Consider the following 25,222-nt stretch of genomic DNA (forward strand, 5'->3'; position numbering starts at 1 on the left):
ATTTTTACACATGGATTTGGGTTCCTGCTCCCTCCCCCATTACAGCTGATGTGCGAGTTTTAAATGCCGTTTTTAAATTCTTTTAAATGTTCGGTTTACAGGTTATTCATGCCATTTATATAGCTATTATGTAAATATTAAGGATATAAGGTCCCTCTAAACTATTTTACATATTATTACAGCATATTGCATAGGCATCCTTGGTTATAATAATCTGCATATTAAAAGAGTGAAAGTTCAACTGTTTTCCCAGCAGACAGGGACAGGGACAGTCCACAGAGAAACACCACGCTTGAGACCACTGGCTTTTGGCCAAACAGTTGTTACCAAACATAGGTTAAAATAAATTATGACAATATTTACTACTAAATAGCTGAATTTTCAGTTCCACTTACAAAAGATCTGTTGTTAATTTTAAGTAAGTCCATTGGTGCGTTTAGAAGTAATCTCATGAAAGAAGCCAACTTATGGAGGACCAGAGTTTTATTGCACATATTTTGCAATATTTCAAAGGAAACCAGTTCAAAGGTAGAACAGCGAGAGCATGCACAGCAACTGGTTTTTAAGGCAGCATACAGAGTACAGGCCAAATAAATGTATTCATCCGGATGGTTTTCGCTACATTCCATGTTTTTTGGAAATGCCGTGCTTGTCCGTGCAAAAATGAATGGCAGGATGACCGATATATTTTGATCAGTGAGGCAGTTTAAGTTGTGCCTGTACTACAGCTAAACAATAACCATACTACACAACCAAACTATTTTACAACAGACCAAACAACAGGGTTAAGGCATGTTGGAAAGGGTTCAGTTATATCTATGCAGCAGGTTATCCGGGGTCAAATGACGTGAGCAATTTAACATGTAATTCAAGAAAATATTCTTTAATATATCACTGATTTTATGGTCTTCTTCAATGGCAAAAACACATTTGCATACAAATGACTAAAACTGGGAAACTGGATCTTTTTTTTTTTTTACACTCCACATGTTATTTAAAAAATGAATAAAGACAAACATACCCAATAATGATGCAAATTCTTCCACCGTTTCAGTAAAAACAACCAAAATACTGAATCACTTGTATGAAACACGTCAAAACACAGTTTTAAGGACAAAGAAATAAAACCAAATACTGCTGGTGAGCAGTAAAGCTAATCTAGAACCAACCACACTTTCCCGCTCGCCGCGGGAACTAGAACAGTAAAACGAAACTCAGCACACAGCTGGTGCATAGAACCGAATGTCAGCACAGCGGCAGCAGTGTGTCGCCACGTGCTGCCATGAATACTAAGCGGCAATAATCAACTGCATTTAACTTTTTTTTTTTTTTTTTTTTAATTGTGCTTAGGACATTTTTTTCTGTACAGTATATGAAAATAAAATGGGCAAAATCTGACCGTTATGCATGATGCCTGTTGCCTTGGCAATGCAGGTTCAAATTGCACCAGTGAAGCACTCCTTTGATACCAGAACAAAGCGAGTGGCATCCAGTAGTACTTTTTTTTATATAAAAGCCACATATGCAGTAAAGTCTCCAGACGGGTAAAACAGCAGAGCAGCTAGACGTCTATCACGGTGGTTCTCAAGGGAGGCGTACAGGCATTTCAAAAATACAACAAATGAGGGTGTGCTGGGTGGTTCGGACTACTACTGGCCTGGATGTGCGAAAAAAGCATCTTGAGAACCACTGGTGAGCTGCCACTCTCGTCGGCAGAAGCAATTGCAGGTTTGGTCAAAGTGTGTCCTTCGCTGCAAGTGAACTATAACAAAATACATGAGAGCGTCAGCATGAATGGTACTGCTGCATAAATGATGCAATTTACTCCCACATGCCACACATTATAGTGAAATAAAAATGAATGAATAAATAAACCGGAAAGATTTTTGCATCTTGATTGAAAGGCACCACATTGCCCGCTCCTGTCCCAACATTAAAATGCTCTCCAGTAAAGCCAAAGCTCGGTCTACTCTTCCTCCTCTTCGTCATCATCCTCATCGTGGCAGTGCGTGATCTCCTGCGGGGTCTCGGGGAACAGATGAGGAGGCTGGATCTCGCTGATGGAGCGGGTCAGCTGATGCCTCTTGCTCTTGTGATCCCGGAAGTCTGTGAAGTGGCGATTGCGTGTCGCCATGGGCGATTCTGTGTCGGCGATGCTGACGTGGATGTGCTCCACAGTGGACTCGTGAGGCATCTGTTTTTTGTTGAAGAGAGTGATGAGAAATTAATATTCGTAGGGCCCTGAAACACTTGACAGTTCCCACATATAAAGTACAGACAGTTCCATTATGGAAGGCTATGAGTGCCAAAATGGAATAGACAAAATAAGCAATTACATAGTAACATGTATCATGAGTTATGAAATGAAATTAAAACATAATTAATTCAGCATAAGTAATTAAAAATAAAATTATTATTTATAAACTACAACGATTATTTGTTTATTTAATTATTTATTATTAATCATGGGTGCTACCCTTGATACTGGTAATTTCCTCTGCTTCACTGTGGTCTGCTACTCCTACAATGTCTCGTACCAGCTCTGCTGAAAAAAATCACCCATGAATGGTAGAGCCATGTTGGAAAGGACACACCTTCTGAGCAAGAAGATCAGGCGAGATCAGTGTTAGTCCTGCCCACTTACTTTGACGGATCAGACTGACCGATAGCTATGAGTCATGATACTGTTAATGTGCCCAAAAAAAATAAATTTAATTCATTAATAATATTTTTAGCTCTGGTTTTTGTCATTCATGTCATTTTATTACTTAATTGATATATTGACCAATGTAATTTTGTCATTCTTTGCCCTCCATAACTTCTTCACTTTTTTTTTTTTTTAGATAAAATAAAATTCTCAATCCACAGTATTTGTTCCTTGACCTTACTTCCTGGTCCCAATCCGAAATAAAAAAAAAAAAAAAAAATGGATACCACACAAGCCTACATGTCAAGGATTAATTCGATGAATGGGCTTGTATGAACAAGCCCATCATTTGTTCTGCAGATTTTTATTGCAGCAAACCAACTTCAAAAAAGGACAGCACTTTTAACTGGCATGTTTCTCTAGGATGAGATAAAATGGAAAAAGATGATTATCTGTCTGCATACCGGTTCAGCAACATTCCTGCTGAACACCGCACTAATTCGATCTTCGCAGGCACTCACCAGCACATGAGCAGCTCTGAACAGGTAGCTGAACGGGTAGTACAGCAGGTTGATGAAGGAGGCGGCGTACAGGTCGGCGTAACGCATCACCTGGGACGCAAACAGGGTCTGCCGGGAGCCGCTGCGGAACAGGCTGCCCATCATGCCGTAGCACATGTCCATGTCGTGGGTGACTTCCTGCGGGCCGCAGATAAGGTCACTTGTGGTTCACGTGCGCAGGACTGAGAGTGGCAATCTGCGGTCTGCCGAGCGTACCTTTATCTTTTTTTGCAGCATGCTAATGTCGGGCCTTTCGTTGCTGCTGCTGTCCAAATGCCTGTGGAGATTAGCGGGGGGGGGGGGGGGAGAAAAGTCAGCTTTTAAAAATAGACAGGAATGCTGTCAATCTCATATGCCTGACAAATGGCCTGAGACCCGAGGGCTATAAATGAACACACTGTCACAGAGACACAGACACGCACACAAGTCTGAGGGAGCTATGATGTTCCGACTTACTTGTAGAGGTCCGCCAGGGATACATCCAAAGTCTGCAACTGCTCAAACAGAGCTAATAGGAAAAGAGATTTAATGTTAAAGTGAAGTGATTGTCACATGTGATACACAGCAGCACAGCACACAGTGCACACAGTGAAATTTGTCCTCTGCATTTAACCCATCACCCTGATTGAGCTTCCTTAACCGCTAGGCCATCGCTGCCCCTTTTAGGACGCAAGCTTGGCCCAACACAATCTTACCCCGACTAAAAGGCACCGATACACACAAAGGATGAATTCAAAAAGTGGGAACTCACCACTCTTGTCTGTCCAGACGTGCAGCTCCTGGGCCAGCTCAGGAATCACCAGGAAGGTCCTCCAGCCCTGACGCTTCTTGGACTTCAAGATGTCCCCAAAGATGTGATCTCCAATGTAAAGGATGTCCTTGCCCTTGGCACCCAGCAAGTCACAGACAATGTCGGAGGAGCCTGAGGAGACAAAAAAGTGTGACATTTTTATAATGCGGGCAGAACAGGGCCGCCACAGCAACCCTGTTTTTTACGGGTTGCGGTTGATGCTGGGACACACCTCCCGAGTACACAATGCCGTGCTGCAGAGGGCCAGTGTAGGTCCCAATCTTCAGCCGGCCCGTGGTCTGAAAGAAAAAGCACAATCGTTGCGGCCTGCTACGCTGGGCATTCAATAGATGTTACTCCTGATCCGGCCAGACGTACCGTGTCCACCTGTCGAAGGACGGTACCCTCGCCAAAGAACACTGGCTTTTTGGCATCAACCAGGATCAGCTCAAAGTAGGACTGCCAGGGCCGATGCGGTGTACCCACCTGGAGAAACAACAACGCAATCGAGAACGTCCTGCTAACGCTTCTTATCTGTTTATAAATGTATAAACTGCAGGTCATAGTCGGTGGGGTGCACTTACTTTTGGGCCGTGTGGAAAATCGAACAGGTAGGTCATGATTTTCTGGTTGGGGGGAGGAAAACATTTAAACTGCGTTCACCTCAAAATATGCCATGTGGCACTTTATGTCATTATAAGAAATAATTGACGCACATCCGTGTACTTGAAGTCGCTGTTGGTCACCAGAAACACTTTCCCTACTTCATTCATCCGGCTCAGAAGCAGGGGCAGCTTCGCCTTATTTCAGGAAAAAGACACGTGGCGTTAATAAAATTCTTTATTCTAGAGCGCAAGTGGTCGCGAAGTCAAAGTAATAGCATGTCGCACTTACATCTTTCACCACGTACTTTTCAAGGTTTTCAACTGTCTTTTCCTTTAGCGATCCCTGAAATTAAATTTAAATAGATCCAACAATCTTAAAAAAAAAATGGCCAAGACAAGTATAGAAAAGTAAAAATTCATCATACCTTGAAGTGCACCCAGTCCACGGCATCCCTGACGTCCTGGAACATGCTCTTGAACGACATGAAGAGGTCGCCATCTTTGAAGCCCGTTTCACAGCTGAAGAAAATATCATGTCGCAGAATATCATCTTGTGCATAATTGAATGTGTAATTAATATGCGTTAATAATATCTAATGGAAATTAATCAGCATTTTTTTCTTAACTGAAAGCAGTGAATGTCGACGCTCACCTTGCATATCTGGGGCAGTTAGTGAAGAAGTCTACCAGGCAGGCAAACATGTATGTTTCTATTGGGGCCAAAATAAATAAATGTAATATATAAGAAATCGTGGTTCAAGGCATCAAACGCACATAACCTGCACAAAAGTACAATTTTACCTGGCAGATTGAAGAGAGTGTTGAGGATGTAAAACCGGTCAGTATCTCCACGCTGTATGAACTTATTTGGATAAAGTTCCCTGATCTCAGGCCTTAAAGAAGCATATTCATGTGCATGGTTATTACATCTGCCACTCTGCCATAACTAGCCACGAAATACGCACATCTCATTCTACTGGAACAAATCCTTTTTCAGCATTGCGACCAGGGACAAATGTGTACCTGCCACTCACCCCCGCATGAAATTGAACCCATGGACACACACCAAAATGTTCCCATAAGCATCCACTTTCAGCAGATTTCCATACATGGTGTCAAATACCAGGCCTCTGACAAATAGAATGGAAAGAAAACAGTAATTATACATTTAAATTTCATTTATGGCATTTATCAGACGCCCTTATCCAGAGCGCCTTACAGTCCCCCCTGGAGACACTCAGGGTTAAGTGTCTTGCTCAGGGACACGGATTGTAGTAGTTGGGTTTGAACCTGGGACTTTGTGGTGGTACTGTATTTATTTATTTTTTTTAATTATCAGTCGTCCATACGTATACCCCCACAGGAAACAGACGTCTCTCCTACCTTGTGGGGAAGGCGGAGTCATACACAAAATTTAGCAGCTCCTGAGGGTAGCCAATAGAAACTAGCCTCTCCACAGTGAGGTCAAAGCCCAGTGACTCGTATTCTGGAGACTTGTACACTGAGAAGAGACACAGACATCATCACAGCAAATTTAGTCCCACGGTTTTAAGGTCATTATGAGGCAGATATATATATATATAGCATTAAAACTCACCATACAGTTTAGAAGGTGACTGTAAAAAAAATATACTTGTAAAGGAAAATGTGGCTTCTGCAACAACACGATAAAGACATAACCTAGACGATTACATTAAAAACAAGTCAATGGTAGTGAGGGTGTAGTGCTACATACATATCATCTAAGTCTGTGGTCACTCGTGTATTTAGATACAGGGGTGGAGCTACATGGTGGTCAATGCCTGGCCTGCCACTTTGGCCCCCTCATTTAGGGACCACCCCCCCCGTAACCAATACATTTAAGTAATAAAAATCCACCTCTGCATCCATTTGCTCTACTGTGATGTCACAATGACGCCACTCTCCACACAAGATAAATAATTGCTGTTATTACTATTTTACTATAAATTTTTAACTAGAAAAAAAACATATGAATTGGTATGGGGTGGGGTGATGGCATGAAAGTGGCATACGGGAAAAGACTTAAACGGACTGTTGGTGAGAATCTGGACAGCATGGAAACCGGGTCTGGAAGGAAAACATTGTCCAGACTTCAGTCTGTCTTGGACAACGTAGACCACCCACTCCACAGGGTGGCAAACCATCTGAGAAGCCCCTTTAGTAATCCTTCCTTCCATCTGCCGTAAGACTCTACAACTCCTCCCGGCGAATTGAACTGTGCAATACTTCTGTTTCTGAGCAGTATTATTACTATATTCATTCATATAACGGTTATATACTCTATTCAGACTTATTTATTTCGTTTTTACTGTTACTACGCTGTTCAAAGCTGAATTCCTGAAAATAACAGTGCATGTAGACCCTCCCTCACCTTCGGCCTTGCAGATCAATTTGCGCCGCTGTTCCATCACCTTTCCTGAGACATCACTTTAGACAGGGACAACCTCGCTTACCCTGCAAGAACCGGTGTGGTAAGAGTGCAGCATGAACAGTTTACCGGCATGAAAAGTCAATAGCTGTTCAAAGGTCGTCTTGACTACGCAACTCCGGGAATCGTTATATTAACCGGAGACGGAATTTCCAGTCATTCGCAACCTGGGGACGTGTGACGCATAAAAGCGGGTGCGACCGCACAGTGCCCGCTTCGCGTAAAGGATGGGACCTGCGGTGGCTCTCCTGCTGGCGCTGGTGGCCGCGCCGGCCCGCGGCCGGCCGCTCTTACTGCCCCTGGACTGCGCCGACGTCCGCAACTCCGGCGGCGCCAAGCCGAGCGGCGTGTACGCCATCTACCCCGCGGGGCCGGCGTCCCCGCTGCACGTCCACTGCGACATGGAGAGCGACGGCGGCGGGTGGACCGTGTTCCAGAGGCGGCTCGACGGCTCGGTCAACTTCTACCGGTCCTGGGACGGCTACAAGAACGGCTTTGGCAGCACCAGCGGGGAGTACTGGCTCGGACTGGACAACATCTTCATACTGAGCCAGAGGAGGAGGAACGAGCTGCGGGTGGACATGGAGGACTGGCAGGGGAACAGGGTCCACGCCCAGTACGCCTCCTTCTCTCTCGACCCGGAGAGCTTCGGCTACAGGCTCGACCTGGGCGGCTACGTCGGCGGCGAGGCGGGAGACGCCATGAGCAGCCACAACGGCATGAAGTTCACAACCTACGACAGAGACCAGGACGTCTGGGAGAAGAACTGCGCCGGCCATTTCATGGGGGCTTTCTGGTACGCCGCCTGCCACACGGCAAACCCGAACGGCTTGTATATACCGGACTCTGGCTCGCCGCACGGCTCGGTCTACGCCAGCTGGTTGCCCTGGAAAGGGAACGGGTACTCGCTCAAGAACATCTCCATGAAACTAAGACCCCCTTCTCAGTGTGTCGGCACGCCAACGTCCTAGCGTGGGTCTCCGGGCCAGATGTGGAGTGACTGTCAAAAAATGCTCAAAAAATGGCAAAGTACAAAAAAAAAACTAAGTCAGAAATGGAAAAGTGACTTAGTAAAGTGACTCAGAAGTGACTTGTTTTTTTTGGACTGTCATTTTTTGAGCATTTTACATTTCCCACTTAGGTTTTAGTAATTTTTTCAACTTTTTTTTTTTACTTTGTCAAAAAATGCTCAAAAAATGGCAAAGTCCAAAAAAAAAAAAAAAAAAAAAAAAAAGGTCAGACGTTGAAAAGTGACTTAGGTGTGCTCACCGCCGCATCTCTCCAAAAAGCAGGACTGTTTCCAGACATCACCATGCTCTTTCGAGAGATGGCAGAGACTGAGCGTGTCTGAGATCGTCTGAAAAAACATTTTTTAAAGGCAAACACGATCGTTCTAGATCTTTGCCGTCTTTGCCAATTGCAGAATGCAGAAAAATTTCAACATGAAATTACTGCCACTTTCATGTTTGTTTGTTTGTTTCACATGTTGCTGTTGGAAAAATTAATTTCTTATTTGTTTCACTACTGACTGAAAAATTTGCACGGTCCTGTATGTGCAGATACGTATATTATATTGCTGCCACACTTGATTCCTCTCAGCCAATCAGAAGCCAGATTTCTATTTGAAAGTGATTGGTCGCCACATGTGACACACCACAGAACTGAATTGACCCGTCACCATTGGTGAGCTGCACCCTTCATGATCACGGGTCCACAGAGAACATTTTGCGTTACATATAAACGTGCAGCACAGATGAAGAGAGCTGCTTACCTGCTAACGTGTAATCCATGTCAAAGCCGAAGCATTTTATCTTCTCCATCGCCAAACTCCTGTTTACGAACACTCTGGAACGTCAGGAAAAGACCGGTGACGTGAGTTACAGGCCAGAAATAACCCGGCCATGGACATTTACAATATTTACAAGGCACGACCTCATCATGTTTCTGCGAATTAAACGAAAAAAAAAGGTTGACACGTGACTGTGTTCGCAGCCATGATGTAACCTAACCTGCACTCTTCTCTAACCGTGGCGGCACCACAACACTGCAACCACAATGATGACTGCATGCAGAGCGACAACACAGCTGCACAATAATACACACATCTGAACCTCAATTATGACCAATGTCAATAATGTCTATTACATATTTATGGGGAGAAAAAAAAACTAAAAACAAAAAAAATAACACGGTACTGTGCAAAAGTCTTAGGCATCGATATGAACCAGAGGACACAAGAGGAAACTGTTTAGCTAAGATGCAAGCAATGTTGTGCAGTTCCGTGATCTTGCAAAACGGTTTCATTTTTAACGATGCGTGTAGAGAACTCTTTTCTCCATTTGTAGACTTTTGATCGTAGGAGATCATTCACTCGTTTACAGAGCAACCCACAGTTCTTCTAGCACGTCTCCACATGTTAAAGAGTTTTTAAGTCAAATCAAATGAAACTATTGGCCCTTTCGCCTTGTAATAATTATTATTTGTGTTCCATAGACATTCAGAACAATTCCAAAGTAACTGTTGGAAAGATGAAGCATCTTTAATTAGCTCCACTACAGCCTAAAACTTTGCACAGTGCTGTATGAGTAAATGATGTCCTCATAGGCAGTTCAGAAGAACATAGAGAAGCTACTTTGCCTTGATAATGCAGCACAACTTTATCATCGTGTCGGAAGGTAGGACAATTTAACTTGCTTGTCTCCAGTATGAAAGCATTTCAGATAAAAACAAATTTCATATTCCTAATTCCATAACTTCACTTCATATAATGCATATTGTCAATAACGCAGGTGAAGTTGATATTCAGATGTGAAAAGCGCTTTACACGGAATGGGTTAGCAGTGAAAATGATGAAGAGATGCATTCGGACAACGAGAATGGTGGAGGGCGGGAGAAGAAAACTCGATTCCTCCAGCTCCAGCTCCGCGCTATGTGGCGGTACGGATGTCGGCGGGCATGGATGGGTTTAATTCACAGGTTGGCGGGGATGCCGGGGATGTCTTAATGAACGGTGCACATCATGTCAATCAGGAGACATTCAGAAGTCAGCACTGCACTTCAACAAAGCTCGTTCGTACCTCATTGCTGGATGACATTGTGCCAGTTCCCGGGGGAAGCTTTGCAATAAAGGAATACATGTACTGCACATTACCAAAACGTCACCAATGTGTTTGCCTGTCACTTCCTGTGCAGAGTGAACTGTACTGGAAGGGCGAACAAGCAAAAGTTCCCACTTCAGCACCACACTGTTCTCATTTTTTTGCATTGATAATAACATCGACCTTTTTATTTCATACAATAGCTGCGTGATGGTTTACTTTGGAAGCTTAACTGAGCATTTCAACCAAAAATGTACGTAAAGAAAATCGTGCAACTGCAGTTATTAACAATTGATAATCGTTTACGTCAACATAATGGCAGAAATGTGAAACGATAAGATTTGTAAATCAAACATTACTGTATCAGTCATCAACATTCGTTCGTTTAGAGGAGGTTTAAAGCACCGAACTGTCCTGTGGGAAGCGTGACCGGACGGGGCGTGTCACCTGTGGTGGGCGTCCCGCCTGAACATCTTCATGGACAAAACGTCCATGTTGGGAGGGAGGTCGGCGTAGTCCTGCAGGCGGTCGCTCCACGAGGTCGTCATCTTCGCACGGTGCCGGAGGCCGAGCTGATGAAGGGGAGAGTCCAACACACACAAACACACACACACACAATCACCCAGAACAAAGGTTACAGCAGATAAACACAATAGCTGCACGAAGACCTTGCTATTCAAACCAAAAAGAGGAATTTTGTTATTTGGCCTCATTAATCACCATAACAAGCACGTTTTCTTGTGCAGTCCCGGATCTGGATATGCGACCTCTGCTTTGTTTCCTTCTGCTCTCCGCTCGATCGAATTGTTATTCGAGTAACGTCTGTTTGTAGGTTCGGCTAAAAATGACATTTACAGCGCTAAAGTGCAGCATCCGGACTACTTGCCTGTCAAACCGTGAACATTTCTTTCGCCCCTTAACATTTGCTCGTCGTTTGCGCGAACGAAGCCGAGTTGTCATTTCGGAAAACGCCGAGTCGGCTCCTTTATTCGGGAGCCGAGCCGAACCGAGTCGGCTCCTTTAATCGGGAGCCGAGCCGAACCGAGTCGGCGCCTTTATTCTGGAGCCGAGCCGAACCGAGTCGGCTCCTTTATTCGGGAGCCGAACCGAACCGGCTCCTTTATTCGGGAGCCGAGCCGAGCCGGATTCGACTCGGATTCAGAGAATCGGATTCGCCTACCTTGAAGTAGTTTCTATCACGGGGCCGATTCCTTTTTCCTGCGCAGGCGCAGCCCGCCGGGTCCCGCGTCTTGCGGAAATGTTAACCGCGTCCCCGGGTCGGTGTGAGCGCTTTAAAAAGACATTAGAAAACACGCAGGACGCCAAAAGTTAGCACGCAGCTGGCTAGCGGCGCAGCGCTGTGGCGCTAGCCCCGGGGCCACACACGCGAACCTGCGTGACTCTCCACACGCCGTCGACCCGCGCCGGGGCCGTGGAAAGTACCTGCGCGTCGCGGTTCCCGCTCAGGCGCCGACACGACCGCCGCCGACCCGGCTTCTGGCGAAGACCGCACTGCCGTCGCCACTGCGCATGCGCAATCTCAGCTCCGACAAGGCGCCGGGCGTTCCGGGTTTCGACGTTCAAAAACCTCGTTTCTGTCGACAGCGATATCAGACACTACTGAGTCATTACGGTGCTATAAAGAGATTGTGAACAAACGCTGAACTGGGTGCCCTACATGCCACACGTAGACATGTCACATAGACATGCTGGCGTGATCGAGGGTCCCCAATAGGATGTAGTGTCAGGAGGCTCAGAAGGGGCAAATCTTTTTTTAAGTGAAGTGACTGTCACATGTGCTACACAGCAGCACAGTGCACACAGTGAAATGTGTCCTCTGCATTTAACCCATCACCCTGAGTGAACAGTGGGCAGCCATGACAGGCGCCCGGGGAGCAGCGTGTGGGGACGGTTCGGGTTTCGAACCGGCAACCTCCTGATTACGGGGCCTCTTCTTTAACTGCCACCACTGCCCCCTAGCTCCTTCCCTACTGCTTTCCCCCCTCCATCTACCTCATACTGTAATTGTTCTACACATCATACTGTAACTTTTCTGCTCCTTGCAATTTTATGTATTTATATTACATTAAACTCTAAAGTCTTCAGCATTTGTATGTGGACAGCAAAGAACGAATTTCATTGCACCGAGAAATGGAATTTCTTCCGTACATATGACAATAAGCGCTTTGAATCCGTGCATGCAGCGTCCTCGTCACGAAGCACCGAACCGCCCGCCCCTCTAGTGTCGAAGTGTCCCTGGACAGGCATGATGCAGTGTAGTGTGAGTGTCCCCAGCAACATGTCCCCAGGGGCCCACCTCCAGTGGAGAACATGTGACGTAAAACATGGTTTTTAATTAATTTGGTCTTCAAATGAATAAATAAATGAAAAGGGGACGAGGAGAGGGGTGGAGACGGAAAAGAGGATCTTTCTGCAGTGAAGGACATTTACATCATGGAGGACTAGCAGCCATGTCTCTGGAAGGAGACTCAGGACAGGCCTTTCTTTCTCTTTCTCTGGGCTGCATTGTTTTGTCTTCTATGTCCTGTTGGAAGTCTTACACGTGGTGTCTGTGGAGATGGTGCTTGGTCCACGCGACAATAAACTCCTCGATTTGACATGACTTGACTTGGAAAGCCACCTCTTAAGACGTTTCCACTCGGGCGGAATCCCAACGTCACAGCTAATTGGATTCGGTCACGTGGTCCCATTTCCCGACAAATCTAAAATAACGTTGATTCGTTTCTTCTCCCGCTGTGGTTGTCCGTTTTGTTTAGAATTGGCCGTGCCATTTTGTCTACATACGCGCATAACACGCCACAAAATGTTCTGACGGCCCATAACGCTGAGGAGCTTTTGGCAGATCTTGTTAATGAGATTACGGGCTGATATAAAAGGTCAGAGGAGACGAAGTTCATCCCTCCCACAAGACTCCACCATGAGCTACGCGTCCGAGCAGAGCTCGTCCTCCTCCTACCGGAAGATCTTCGGGGCGCCGGGCTCCGTCTCCCGGGGCTCCGTCGCCTCCAGCGGGTTCAGGTCGCAGCCCGGCTCCCGCAGCGCGTCCTCCTCCCTGGGCTACTACAGGAGGTCCGGCCGGTCCCGCTCCTTCTCCCCGGTTCCCGGCGACGGCCTGGACCTGACTCAGAGCGCGGCGGCCGGCACTGAGTTCAAGATCATCCGCACGAACGAGAAGGAGCAGCTGCAGGGGCTCAACGACCGCTTCGCCACCTTCATCGAGAAGGTGCGCCACCTGGAGCACCAGAACAAGGTGCTGGAGTCCGAGCTGGTGGCCCTGCGGCACCGGCAGAGCGAGCCGTCGCGCCTGGCCGAGCTCTACCAGCAGGAGCTCCGAGACCTGCGCTCGCAGGTGGACGAGCTGAACGCCGAGAGGTCGCACGTTCTCGTCGACAGGGACAACATGGAGGACGACCTGCACAAGCTCAGGGCCAAGTACGAGGAGGAGATTAGGGCTCGGGAGGAGGCCGAGCAGACGCTCAGGTCCTTCAGGAAGGACGTGGACGACGCCACCGTGGCGCGCCTCGACCTGGAGAGGAAGGTGGAGTCGCTCCTGGACGAGATCCATTTCCTCAGGAAGGTGCACGATGAAGAGGTGGCCGAGCTGACGGTCATGATGCACGCGGCGCAGGTCTCCGTCGAGATGGAGCTGACCAAGCCCGACCTCACCTCGGCCCTGAAGGAGATCCGGAGCCAGTACGAGTCTCTGGCGTCCAGGAACCTGCAGTCCGCCGAGGAGTGGTACAAGACCAAGTTCGCCAACCTGAACGAACAGGCCGCCAGGACGAACGAGGCCATCCGGGCGAGCAGGGAGGAGCTCAACGACTACAGGAGGCAACTGCAGTCCAAGACGCTGGAGATGGAGACCCTGAGGGGGACCAACGAGTCCCTGGAGCGGCAGGTCCGCGAGATGGAAGACGGACACAACCTGGAGATAGCGAGTTACCAGGTGCGCCTCCTACCAGCAAACAGCCAACGCGCATGCGCGTTATTAGCATGAACTGAAGTGACGTCACGTCGATATAATGATTTCTGTCGATGCCCACGTACAATGCAACCAAACGGTGTGCAACCTACCGGCCCAGGCATGGCGGACTAACCACAGATTAAGATTATTTAGGGGCCTAAACCCCCCGTTAATCGGCGAGCTCGGCCGGTGGCGCGCAGAAGGTCACGTGGTGACGCCGTGCGTAAATCGCGCGCGTTCCGTCCACGGTCCTGAACCGCGACCCGACCGGCTCGCCCTCACCCCAACCCCGCTCCGCACTGTCGCCGATCGCGTATCGTGCTTTAAGCGTAGATCCACGCGCACGTCACCATCTGCTGATGCGTCTTACGTGACGTCACTCCTCCGGCGTATTAGCGGCCCGTTAATCCGACCGGGTCCCGTGCAGCACGGACGTGAGAGGTATATTAAAGCAGAAATGCTTGCACATGACCGATAAAAGTCTTCGATCGTCGTGCATCGTGTCACTGTGTTGATTTTTATTATTATATGTATTGAGGTAATTTTTCAATTTACAGACAAACAAGAAAAAACTAAATCACAAAACATCTCCAGATAGATTCAATTCAGCAGTCAACCACATCACGGTGCAAAGGCAAAAAAACTTCAAAAATAGATTTTTACTCAATGTAACATTGTGAATAATAATGACAATAAAAATACAAATATGAATATACAATCACCTAGGTACTTAAAGCAAGATCGATAGGGGATCGAAATAAAAATAAGAATAGAGGAAAAAATAGGTTTGCAGATGTCAGCACCATCGGAAACTTTAGCAAGACATTTAGAGAGAAAACAAACAGAAGATAAATAATAAAATTCAATTAAAAGCGGCGTATTAACACCTACACCACGACTACAAGGTTTCAAGTAGCGTTGCAATTATCAGAAATCTTTTACAAGAAGCTTCAAATAGATCTATATTTCCAGACATACTATATCTAAGCCTTTCTTTATGAAGGGTGGAGGAAAGCTCAGACAACCAGATCTTGAATAGTGGCCTTGACGTGTTCTTCCACATGCAAAGATAAGATTTTTTTTTTTTGGGATCATCGTACTGTATGGGCACTCGGAAAGCCTTATTAAGACGCTGCAAGGACACTGACCAGCCAAGAATAGCAGTTGCAGGATCTAAGGGGAGCTCACAAGCGTAGACTTCTCAAAGAAATTGAAAAACTTCTGACCAGAATTCACCGATTTTTGGGCCGTGATGACCAAGCGAACCCCCAGCAGATTCACACTTATTGCAGAGAGGAGATAGTGGAGTAAAAAGTGTCAAGTTTAACCCTAGAGTAGTGTAATCTATGCGGTGGGTGGTAGTAGCCTTGTGGGTAACACACTCGCCTATGAACCAGGAGACCCAGGTGTCTCCAGGGGGGGACTGTCCCTGTAACTACTGATTGTAAGTCGCTCTGGATAAGGGCGTCTGATAAATGCTGTAAATGTAAATGATTGTCTATACAATATACACAGTATACCGTGAAATATTGTTTCACACAGACCCCACACACTGCAATCATAAAAAAGAAAAAGAAAGAAAAATATAAAGTATATGTATATGCACATTAAACTAAACTATACTAACTATGCAACTCATTGTACAGAATAAGTGTGTGTCTAGCATTAATAGAGCGGGTGTATATATTTTTAAGACACTTTTGTGTGTGTGTGTGTGTGTGTGTCCAAAGGAGACGATTGGACAGCTGGAGACGGAGCTCAGGGGAACTAAAAGTGAAATGGCGAGACACCTGCGTGAGTATCAGGACCTGCTCAACGTGAAGATGGCTCTGGACATCGAGATTGCAGCTTACAGGTTCCTGCCTTCACGATACTTCATTATTAATCACGTTATTATTGCCAAATGACCTCCAACCGGCCTGAGCGTCGTCCGTTCCTGCTTTCTAACTGCAGGAAGCTCCTGGAGGGGGAGGAGACGCACTTCAACACGGGCGTGGCCTACTCCAACCACGCGCCCAGCCCGAACTACGGCCACCAGGCGCGCGCCCACCCCGCCCCCAGCCGCAGTTCCAAGAAGGACAAGGACGAGGAGGCCCACGCCAAGTCCAAGGTGGCCGCGCAGTGCGAGACCTTCGAGGAGATCATCGAGGAGACCATCGTCACCAAGAAGAAAGAGAAGAGCGACGCGGCCCACGTCAACTCCAGCTAGGCGCTCTTAAAAAGGTCCAATTCGGATGGCTTTGCGTTCCCTTAATGCGCCGTAGGCGTCCAGTTTTGTAAACATCATAAAAATATTTCGACTAAACAGGCGTGGCTCACGTAGAAAGTCACCTTCACCATCTCCACTGGACAGAAGGGCTGGAAGGTGGACCTTCAAGTATCAAAAGCTTTCTAGCGGTAGGTTTCCGAGGTACGAATTTATCCAGAAGCGGCGCGCCGCGGATTATCTCCTCCACGACATTCGCCGTTCTGGACCAGGCCGCCTGGCGAAAAAGAAGTGAAGACGAGCAAGCCGGACTGAAACAAATCCACACATTTTAATGTTCTCGTGACGACACACAGAAGCCGACCTTCTCAAATCAGCCCGGGCTGGCGCAGACAGAGGAAGCACCTCGAGGCCCGAAACCGTCTCGTCCAGTTCGTAGTAAAATGTAAAATGTGAGAAATAAAAAGGTTATTTCAGCAGGAACAATAAAGGCTTTCGTGTGTAAATAGCAGGAGAGCCCTTGGAATCCAGCAGCAGCGGAATCTTCCAGAGTCCTGAGGGGGCCGGACCCCGGTGAGCACCGCGTTAGAAGGTTACGGCCGGGGAGCGGATTTGCATAGAATTCCAGTAGCTTCGCATCACAGCTTCGCGGCGGCGCGTTGGCGTCCTGAGCAGAAGAGACCTTCCCGTCCCGTCAGGCCTAGCTGGGGACCACGAGTCCAAAGTGAAGAACCAGCAGGCCGTCCTGCCACACACACACACACAAAAAATCACTTACACGCACATCAAAACGAACGAAGGTCACGGAAGGGGCGCGGCGGCGGCGTACTCGCTCACCTGCAGCGCGTTGGGACCCGCGGCGTGGCGCAGTTCTCTCAGCGACTGCCGCCGCTCCAGCAGCCGCTCCCCGCAAACGACGTCCACCTGCACAGCGCGGCACCACAGCACTTAACACTCCGGGTCTGGACGCCGAGGGGGCGGAGCTCAGCGTACAAAATGGCAGAGTGGCCACATTTACCAGACGGCCTTATCCAGAGCGACTTACAACCAGTAGTTACAGGGACAGTCCCCCCCCTGGAGACACTCAGGGTTAAGTGTCCTGCTCAGGGACACGATGGTAGTTAGTGGGATTTGAACCTGGGTCCTCTGGTTCACAGGCGAGTGTGTTACCCACTAGGCTACTACCACCCGGCCACGGTTCACCATTTGGCGCAGAGGGTGAGGAAGCGGACCCGTAATCAGAAGGTTGCCGTCCCCACACGCCGCTCCCCGGGTGCCTGTCATGGCTGCCCTCTGGTCACCATGGGTGACGGTTAAATTCCGCTGTACTCAGATCAGGCTGCCAGTGTCACTACCGGCACTAATTTATATACCGCCGCCAGAAAACCAAAACCGGTCCCCGCTCCTGCCCCAACACGGATGGACCCGCCAAAACATTAGCATAAGCCGCTAATCCGTGGCCGACTGATTAGCCCCTCAAATCCCAATCCAACGTGGCAAATTATCACAATATTCAGCAATACGTGTTCCACCAACACATCTAAACAGGCTGGAGAGACACTCGACTACGAACCAGAAGACCAGAGAGTCCCAGGTTCGAACCCCACGTGTCCCTGAGTGTCTCCAGGGGGACGGTCCCTGTAACTACTGACTGTAAGGCGCTCTGGATAAGGGCGTCTGGTAAATGCTGTAAATCATATGTCTTCTGCTTCTGTTAGCTCGGCACTTCTGCCTCATTTAACGCAGACAGAGCTTTTGATGGTGTAATGTGTGTTTATATAGAAATGTCCGGAAATGACCTGGCAGCTCTGTGTCAGCTCCATCTTCCTCCGGATAAACAGCTCCACGTGGCGAATGGTGGCCTCGCCAGAAACCCGCACGTACTTCCTGTCCAAGGGCTGTGATGGAATCATACACAAAAACGAACGCAACGGTTACTGAATCAGATTCATTTCATTTCCTCCAGGAAATAACTGTACACTTGTGAAGTAATAATACTTTCTCATCAGACCTTATAAAAGTACAGGGTGGGCCATTTATATGGATACACCATAATAAAATAGGAATGGTTGGTGACATTAACGTCCTGTTTGTGGCACATTAGTATATGTGAGGGGCCAAACTTTTCAAGATGGGTGGTGACCATAGTGGCCATTTTTAAGTCGCCCATCCTGGATCCAACTTTTGTTTTTTCAATAGGAAGAGGGTCATGTGACATCAAATTTATTGGTAATTTCACAAGAAAAACAAGTTTCTGACCAATTATAAAATGTGTTTAATTAATGTCACCAACCATTCCCATTTTATTAAGGTGTATCCATATAAATGGCCCACCCGGTATAATCTCATCAGACTTTAAAAAAGTATAATACTTTCTCATTAGACTTTAAAAAAGTATAATACTTTCTGATTAGACTTTAAAAAAGTACAATATTTCTGATTAGATTTTATAAAAGTATAATACTTTCTCATTAGACTTTAAAAAAGTATAATATTTCTGATTAGATTTTATAAAAGTATAATACTTTCTCATTAGACTTTAAAAAAGTATAATATTTCTGATTAGATTTTATAAAAGTATAATACTTTCTCATTAGACTGAAGAGCTCCTTTCACAGATGTGGCACAACCATAGCGGCCACTGCACTTATATTTATTTTACCTTGTAGCTCCCAATCCCTTCTTGGGCCCTGAAAATCAAACCGAAACAACAGTGGTATTAATATTGTAAAACGGCACAAAACAAAAAGAGAGACGCATTTAACCCTCTGCTACCATGAAGCAAACTAGACTAGATAAAGAAAGTGAAGTGATTGTCATTGTGAAACACACAGCACATGGTGACATGGTGAAATGTGTCCTCTGCATTTAACCATCACCCTTGGTGAGCAGTGGGCAGCCATGACAGGTGCCCGGGGAGCAGTGTGTGGGGATGGTGCTTTGCTCAGTGGCACCTCGGCAGATTGGGATTCGAACCGGCAACCTTCTGACCCACCAACCAACAAGACCAACATTCTCTCGTCATATCATTTATCAAGCGTTCTACAATGAAACAGCATCATCTGCTGGCAACAAGACGAGACTGCCGCAGGGGTGAAAGGTCAAACGATGAGCATCACTGACCCCACAAACTCCAGCAGCAGCGACACGTCCAGCTCTGGCGGGACGGTGAAGACCGACTGGCGGAGGAGGTCTCTCCGCGACTTCTGCGGCTTGGCTGGGATCATGGGCGAGACTGACACTGACACACAAGGCAGGGTTCAGGATCTTACTAGTGCGGAGCCATTTTCTACATGATCTTTACATAATAACACCATTATAATAATAACGACGGTATCATAAATCAGCCCTCACCAGGTTTAGGCACCGCCAGCCCTCTCTGCGTGTAGAACTCACACATTCGCGTCCGCTCCTCTGAAACGATAAAGGTATTTATTAAAACTACCAAACCAGAAATAACTCACTGTGATTCAACCATAGATGACCATCATAATTCAATAATAAGACCAGCTACGCACCCTCCTCCAAATGCGGCACCATTTTGAAAACAATATCTTGCAACTGTCTGTCAGGCCTGCAATTTAAGAATAAAAAAAAAAAAAAAAATCCAAACCTTAAAAGCACATTGAGGGCCATCCGGTGATGTACGTGGGACGAACCGTACCTTATGTTGTACAGCGGCTGTGTCTGGTGTACAACAATCGCACAGTTGGGACATCTGTTGCTGTACAGGAAGTACTTCACAATGCAGCTCTTACAGACTGAAGAAGAGGGGCAGTACATGCATTTAGAAAAGCGATTCCCCCCCCCCCCCCTTTCCGGGTCAACGTACCAGCGGACTGAACGATCTGCGAATATAGTCAGCAACTCACACGTGTGTAAACATTCGGTGATGGTGGTGGCATCAACGAAGAATCCATTGCACAGGGAGCAGCGGATGTATGGGTAAAAGTCCTTAAGGGGCAACATGGGCTACAGAAAAAAAAAAAACAACACACATCACTCATGGAAGCAAAATTACAAAATAAATCTGCAGTTTGAGCTGTTCTGAGTACTAAAGTGGTAAACCTTGCTTCTATATCGTATATGGTATTTTTTGCTTCTATATCGTTCTTGTTGGTCCCCTAATACTGTATTTGAAGTCTCTTTCCGAAATTACATTTACAGCATTTACCAGACGCCCTTATCCAGAGCGACTTACAATCAGTATTACAGGGACAGTCCCCCTGGAGACACTCAGGGTTGAGTGTCCTGCTCAGGGACACAATGGTAGTAAGTGTGGTTTGAATCTGGGTCTTCTGGTTCATAGACAAATGTGTTACCCACTAGGCTACTACCACCCTTTATTATCCCACCACTTAGATCCAGTCCCACAATGAGATTCCTAAATAAAATGAACCCACTGGTTCTTCAGAGTCTCAGGAGGCAACCTTTCTCCAACATGATGTTGTCCTCCTACATGTTGTTGTCCTCCTTTTTGTTAAGTACATAACTCCACATGTGTTCATTCATAGTTTTGATGCCTTCAGTGAGAATCTACCAACGTAAATGGTCATGAAGATAAAGAAAACACGTTGAATGAGAAGGTGTCCAAACTTTTGGCCTGAACTGTATCTGTATGTATGTATGTATGTATGTATGTATACCCCCGCTGCTACCCCCTCTCACTTGTACCCATACATAATCATAATCATTATGTCACTTAGCACTATCTCGGGCATTTCACTGGAGATAGTAATATGATTATTGTGATTAAGCCTTAAACTATTTTGATAATTGCTCATTTTGTACTATTTTTTGTAAATATAATTTATTCCTCTTGTTTCTCCTTCTGCATTGAGCATGTTGTTGACAAAATAAATTTCTTCATATATATATATATATAAAAACAAACGTGTCTATAAAACTGACTATTGTTTGATTGGGTGGTAGTCTCCTAGTATGTTACACACTCGCCAATGAACCAGAAGACCCAGGTTCGAACCCCACTCACTACCATCGTGTTCCCGAGAAAGACACTGAACCCTGAGTGTCTCCGGGGTCACTACCCAAAAACCGGGGCCACACCTCGGTTCCGAGGCCGTTACAGCTCCGCTCCGTCTCAGCCCGGGCAGGCGTCTCCTCCATGTTCGTGCCGCGGTTACCTCCTCACCGTGCGAACATTCGCGCTCCCAATATTATACAAACGCAAAACGCTGCGCGTCACTTTACTGTAACAAAACCAAAAAAAACACACAGTTGCTAAACTTAGATAAACTATTGCGGAACCGACACGAGAAAAACCCGCACGGTTTCCCGGTTCTTCGGCGGACCCTCTCCCCGCCGCACAGCGCCGCCTATCGGCCCGGCGGCGACAGCGCGGCGTTCTGTCCGAGAGTCAAGAATCAAACTTGCGCTCAGCCTTCAAGCAACGCGACTCTCACCCGTTTTACTGTTCATCAGTCGCAGTAATCGATCATGATAACAGGGATCAGCATAACATTATTTGCTTTTTTTCCACGTGGCACATAATATCCATCAAATTCCCTTTGAGATATTTTATTTTATCTTGGACCTTTGTTTACGTTGAAATCCGATGACTGCGTTCCCACTATTACGTCTGAACCAATCGGATGCGTCGTTTCCCTCACGTGACCTGTGTACGGAAGAGAAGCGCGAGTCGTCGGTGCAGAAGAACCACGTGGGTTTCGACCTGAAGTCTTCAAACACAATTTAACATTTATGATTAAATTGACATCTGTGTATCTGTGTTCGGCTGTGATGTGAGTGTTGAAAGGTTGAGAAAATTCCACATTTACCGCAGTTACGCTAAATGCAAATAACGAGTCTTTAATGCGAAGTTAATCATGAGGAATAAAAGGCGCTGACCCCGAATATCACTTTATTATTAAACTACCCTTTTTTACTAAATTTTTACATTAAATGAAATATACGTGTCTTCATCTGGAGGCAATCGGATGATCCAGACCGTTTCAGCGGCTCTCGGCGCTGCGGAGCTCCCGTCGCCGCAGCCGCAGCCGCAGCTCTGCTGAGCTCAGATGCAGATGCTGGGGGGGCAGAGAGAGAGAGAGAGAGAGAGAGAGAGATTTCCTCCTGAGTCACGGGTTGATGCCCGACCCTCGCATCATCCGGACGGGACGCGTTGGGCGCGTTCGATCCCGCCGCCCGGGCCCCGTGACGCGGCGACGCGTTTCGGCGTTTAGAAAATAAACGACGACGCGATGATCGCGGCGGCGTTCCTGGTGCTGCTGAGGCCGCTGAGCCTCCAGTGCGTCCTGGTCCTGCTGCTGCTCCTGCTGGGAACCGTGGCCACGATCCTGTTCTTCTGCTGCTGGCACCGCAGGCTGCGCAGCGGGAAGCACCCCATGAAAGCCGTCTTTTCGGGGCGCCCGAGAAGCCGCGGTGAGTCCCCACGCATCCATCCATCCATGGCCATGAAACTTGTCCCGGCGCTCGGCCGCGCGTCTGACGGTCTACGTGACATGATGTGGTTTTTGTCGCAACCGCGCAATTGTTAGATCGTCTTCCGTCCCCCGTCCCCTCCTCCCCGTTTTTTTGTTTGTTCTAGAAGCTGGTTTCCGAACGCATCACTTTCGTTCCGAGGTAAAGCCCGCACGTCAAGGTCACTGTGAGTAAAACTGTCCCGGGTCTGCGCACGACGAACCTGAACTTTACTCCATGCTTAAGTTGCTGGACAGCGACGGTGAATTACGCATTGCGCATGTGCGATCAATAATTCATGCGCTCTCCAGAGGAAAAAAAGGGGGGTTCGGGACACTTTTAGAAGTTTATTTTGTCATTATCTTCAGTTCCTGGACCTGTAAAAGTAAAGTCTTGATCCACCAAAATCAGTGTCATATTCAAATTTTATTTGTCACGGTATGATATGCAGTGAAATATTGTCCTCCCCAATATTGCAAACATGCAAATATTGCAAACATAACCAAATATTAAAATGTAATGCTTTTAGACATGAATTATGTGTAACAGGTAGGTTGAAGGTGTGCAAATGTGTAAAGTAAAGTGAAATTGAAGTGAAAACTTGTGCAAACTTGTGCAGTATTGCATGTTACTTGTGAGTTGGACAGTACCGATGTTCCTCGACTTTGGAGAAAGTGTGGTGCGCAGTCCCTTCTGACAAGTGACGCGCTAACGTGTGTGCTGCATGTTTGTCATCCCGCACCATTCCGCGGGCGCGGCCACCAGTGCTTTCGACACAGCCCGTGCCACGCCAGGAGACTCGCACGAGGCCGCGTGTCGGAGGAGGCCAAGCCCCCGGTCGGCGTCCCCGAGAGCGACCCGGACTCCACGCCCACAGCGCGAAGGCGGAGGGTCAAGAAGCGAGTGGCGCCCGAGTTTTACCAGTCGGTGCAGGTCACTCCAACCCGTAAAATCGTACGTATTTCTCGTGACATTTGTCTTCCGAAGGTGCCACCAAAGCGCCGTCCCCACACGCTGCTCCCCAGGCGCGCCTGTCAACGTTTAGTTGTGTCACTGTGTGCTGTGCTGCAGTGTTTTGCAATGACAATCACTTCGCTTTCTAATATGTTGTCCCATTGGACGGTGGGACGAGTCAAGCGTCCCACCGCATGGTGGCAGTAGCCCAGTGGGCAACACTCCCGCTAAGGAAGGAAGCGGTCCCGTAATTGGGAGGAATCCCGAGCCGCAAAGGTGCCCCTGAGGTCCCCTTGATGCAGGTCCCCATGTACACCCACTGCTCAACAAGGGTGACGGTTAAAAGCAGAGGACACACTTCACAGTGTCACTGTGTGCTGAGCTGCAGTGTAACACAATGACAATCACGTCACTTTCCCAACTATGAACCACAGAGTCCCAGGTTCAAACCCCACTTACTACCAGCAGCTCCACTGCACCAAAGTGCTGCACAGCCATAAAAGGACACACGGATATGCACAAGAACAACACAGTAAAATACATGGACAGTAGAGGCTAACAAAAAAAAGGGAAAGTGAAGTGACTGTCATTGTGACACAATGCAGCACAGCACACGGTGACACAGCGAAACGTGTCCTCTGCATTTAACCCATCACCCTTGGTGAGCAGTGGGCAGCCATGACAGGCGCCCGGGGAGCAGTGTGTGGGGACGGTGCCGTCATCAAATGGACCTCAGTGGCACCTTGGCGGGCCAGGATAGGAAACAGGGTTAAATAAATAAAGGGGGAGGCTGAACAAAACAACACAAAATGCATTAAACCGTTCAAAACTAGGGAGGGCGGAAGAGAACAATATAAGAACACATTGATGGAAAACTTGCTGAAGAGAACAGATGGGCTTTGAGCCTGGATTTAAAAGCAGAGGTTGTAGGGGCAAGTGGTGGCTGGTTCCACAGGCGGGGCACAGCAGTTGTGAAGGCGAGATCGGGGGACGTGGACGAGGGCGTTGCCAATCCTAAGGATTTAGGAGTTGGCTGAAAATGAACAAGATCCATTATGTAGGGTGGGGCCTGAAAAACCATCAACAAAATTTCAAATGGAATTCAACAGACAAGAAAGTCCCAGCGAGGTCGTAATTCCGCCGTTAAGCAGATATAGTCCTTTATTGCATGGGTAGACAAGAAGACGTATAGCAGTCTTAACCACGTTAAGCAGGATTTACACAAAATACCATTTTATTAGGGGTAGACGGCAGTAGATTTTGTTTTTGTCATCACACGCTTAATTCAGAAAGTGCTTCTGCTACATGATCTTGATGAATATTTAGAACGGAATTTCAGGATAAATATATATTATCAACCACAATGACCTCATGTACACAATTACAGTTCAGTCCAAATGTTGGGACACACCTTCTCATTCAATGTATTTTCTTTATTTTCATGACCACTTACGTTGGGAGATTCTCACTGAACACATAACTAGCGG

The 25,222-nt window shown here is 47.1% G+C and overlaps 4 protein-coding genes and 1 pseudogene across 17 annotated transcripts in view; 3 read left to right on the plus strand and 2 right to left on the minus strand.

Annotated features, from left to right (window-relative positions):
* Positions 1 to 465: 465 nt before the first annotated feature.
* Positions 466 to 11,750, minus strand: nt5c2a (5'-nucleotidase, cytosolic IIa). Of its 10 annotated transcripts, none has more exons than XM_028988042.1 (21): positions 11,593 to 11,747; positions 11,330 to 11,439; positions 10,597 to 10,721; positions 10,129 to 10,167; positions 8,823 to 8,896; positions 6,200 to 6,256; positions 5,986 to 6,103; positions 5,637 to 5,732; positions 5,404 to 5,495; positions 5,255 to 5,312; positions 5,028 to 5,121; positions 4,892 to 4,945; positions 4,714 to 4,797; positions 4,582 to 4,623; positions 4,376 to 4,483; positions 4,230 to 4,296; positions 3,959 to 4,129; positions 3,664 to 3,715; positions 3,424 to 3,484; positions 3,169 to 3,345; positions 466 to 2,194 (listed from the first exon to the last, which is right to left on the minus strand). In XM_028988042.1, exons 3-21 carry the CDS (start codon positions 10,695 to 10,697, stop codon positions 1,967 to 1,969), a joined length of 1,773 nt encoding a protein of 590 aa, XP_028843875.1. In that variant the 5' UTR covers positions 10,698 to 10,721; positions 11,330 to 11,439; positions 11,593 to 11,747; the 3' UTR covers positions 466 to 1,966. The 10 variants fall into 10 exon arrangements, with proteins under 10 accessions (XP_028843875.1, XP_028843877.1, XP_028843879.1 ...); XM_028988044.1 differs by having other exon boundaries at positions 11,542 to 11,672; XM_028988046.1 differs by lacking the exon at positions 11,330 to 11,439 and having other exon boundaries at positions 11,593 to 11,750.
* On the plus strand, positions 7,279 to 8,022 carry LOC114795264 (microfibril-associated glycoprotein 4 pseudogene; annotated as a pseudogene).
* Positions 11,751 to 13,040: 1,290 nt separating the features above from the next.
* Positions 13,041 to 17,119, plus strand: inaa (internexin neuronal intermediate filament protein, alpha a). Its single transcript, XM_028988062.1, has 3 exons — positions 13,041 to 14,116; positions 15,865 to 15,989; positions 16,088 to 17,119. The coding sequence occupies exons 1-3, from the start codon at positions 13,088 to 13,090 to the stop codon at positions 16,341 to 16,343; spliced, it is 1,410 nt and encodes a 469-aa protein (XP_028843895.1). The 5' UTR covers positions 13,041 to 13,087; the 3' UTR covers positions 16,344 to 17,119.
* On the minus strand, positions 16,653 to 23,039 carry pcgf6 (polycomb group ring finger 6). The gene is made up of 10 exons (XM_028988113.1): positions 21,408 to 23,039; positions 20,213 to 20,312; positions 20,005 to 20,101; positions 19,859 to 19,914; positions 19,695 to 19,754; positions 19,464 to 19,581; positions 19,003 to 19,030; positions 18,140 to 18,238; positions 17,178 to 17,264; positions 16,653 to 17,085 (listed from the first exon to the last, which is right to left on the minus strand). The coding sequence occupies exons 1-10, from the start codon at positions 21,465 to 21,467 to the stop codon at positions 17,041 to 17,043; spliced, it is 750 nt and encodes a 249-aa protein (XP_028843946.1). The 5' UTR covers positions 21,468 to 23,039; the 3' UTR covers positions 16,653 to 17,040.
* The window catches only part of dst (dystonin), a 99,275-nt gene continuing 96,472 nt past the window's right edge, over positions 22,420 to 25,222 (plus strand). For 2 of the 5 annotated variants that reach the window (XM_028987978.1, XM_028987987.1), the window contains exons 1-3: positions 22,420 to 22,742; positions 22,909 to 22,943; positions 23,547 to 23,735. In XM_028987978.1, coding sequence (XP_028843811.1) covers positions 22,562 to 22,742; positions 22,909 to 22,943; positions 23,547 to 23,735 — 405 coding nt within the window. In that variant the 5' untranslated portion in view covers positions 22,420 to 22,561. The remainder of the gene's footprint in view (positions 22,743 to 22,908; positions 22,944 to 23,546; positions 23,736 to 25,222) is intronic. The other 3 variants (XM_028987985.1, XM_028987986.1, XM_028987977.1) reach the window with 2 other exon arrangements.

This window comes from Denticeps clupeoides, chromosome 8 (assembly GCF_900700375.1).
Source record: "Denticeps clupeoides chromosome 8, fDenClu1.1, whole genome shotgun sequence".
In the NCBI taxonomy this organism is placed as follows: Eukaryota; Metazoa; Chordata; class Actinopteri; order Clupeiformes; family Denticipitidae; genus Denticeps; species Denticeps clupeoides.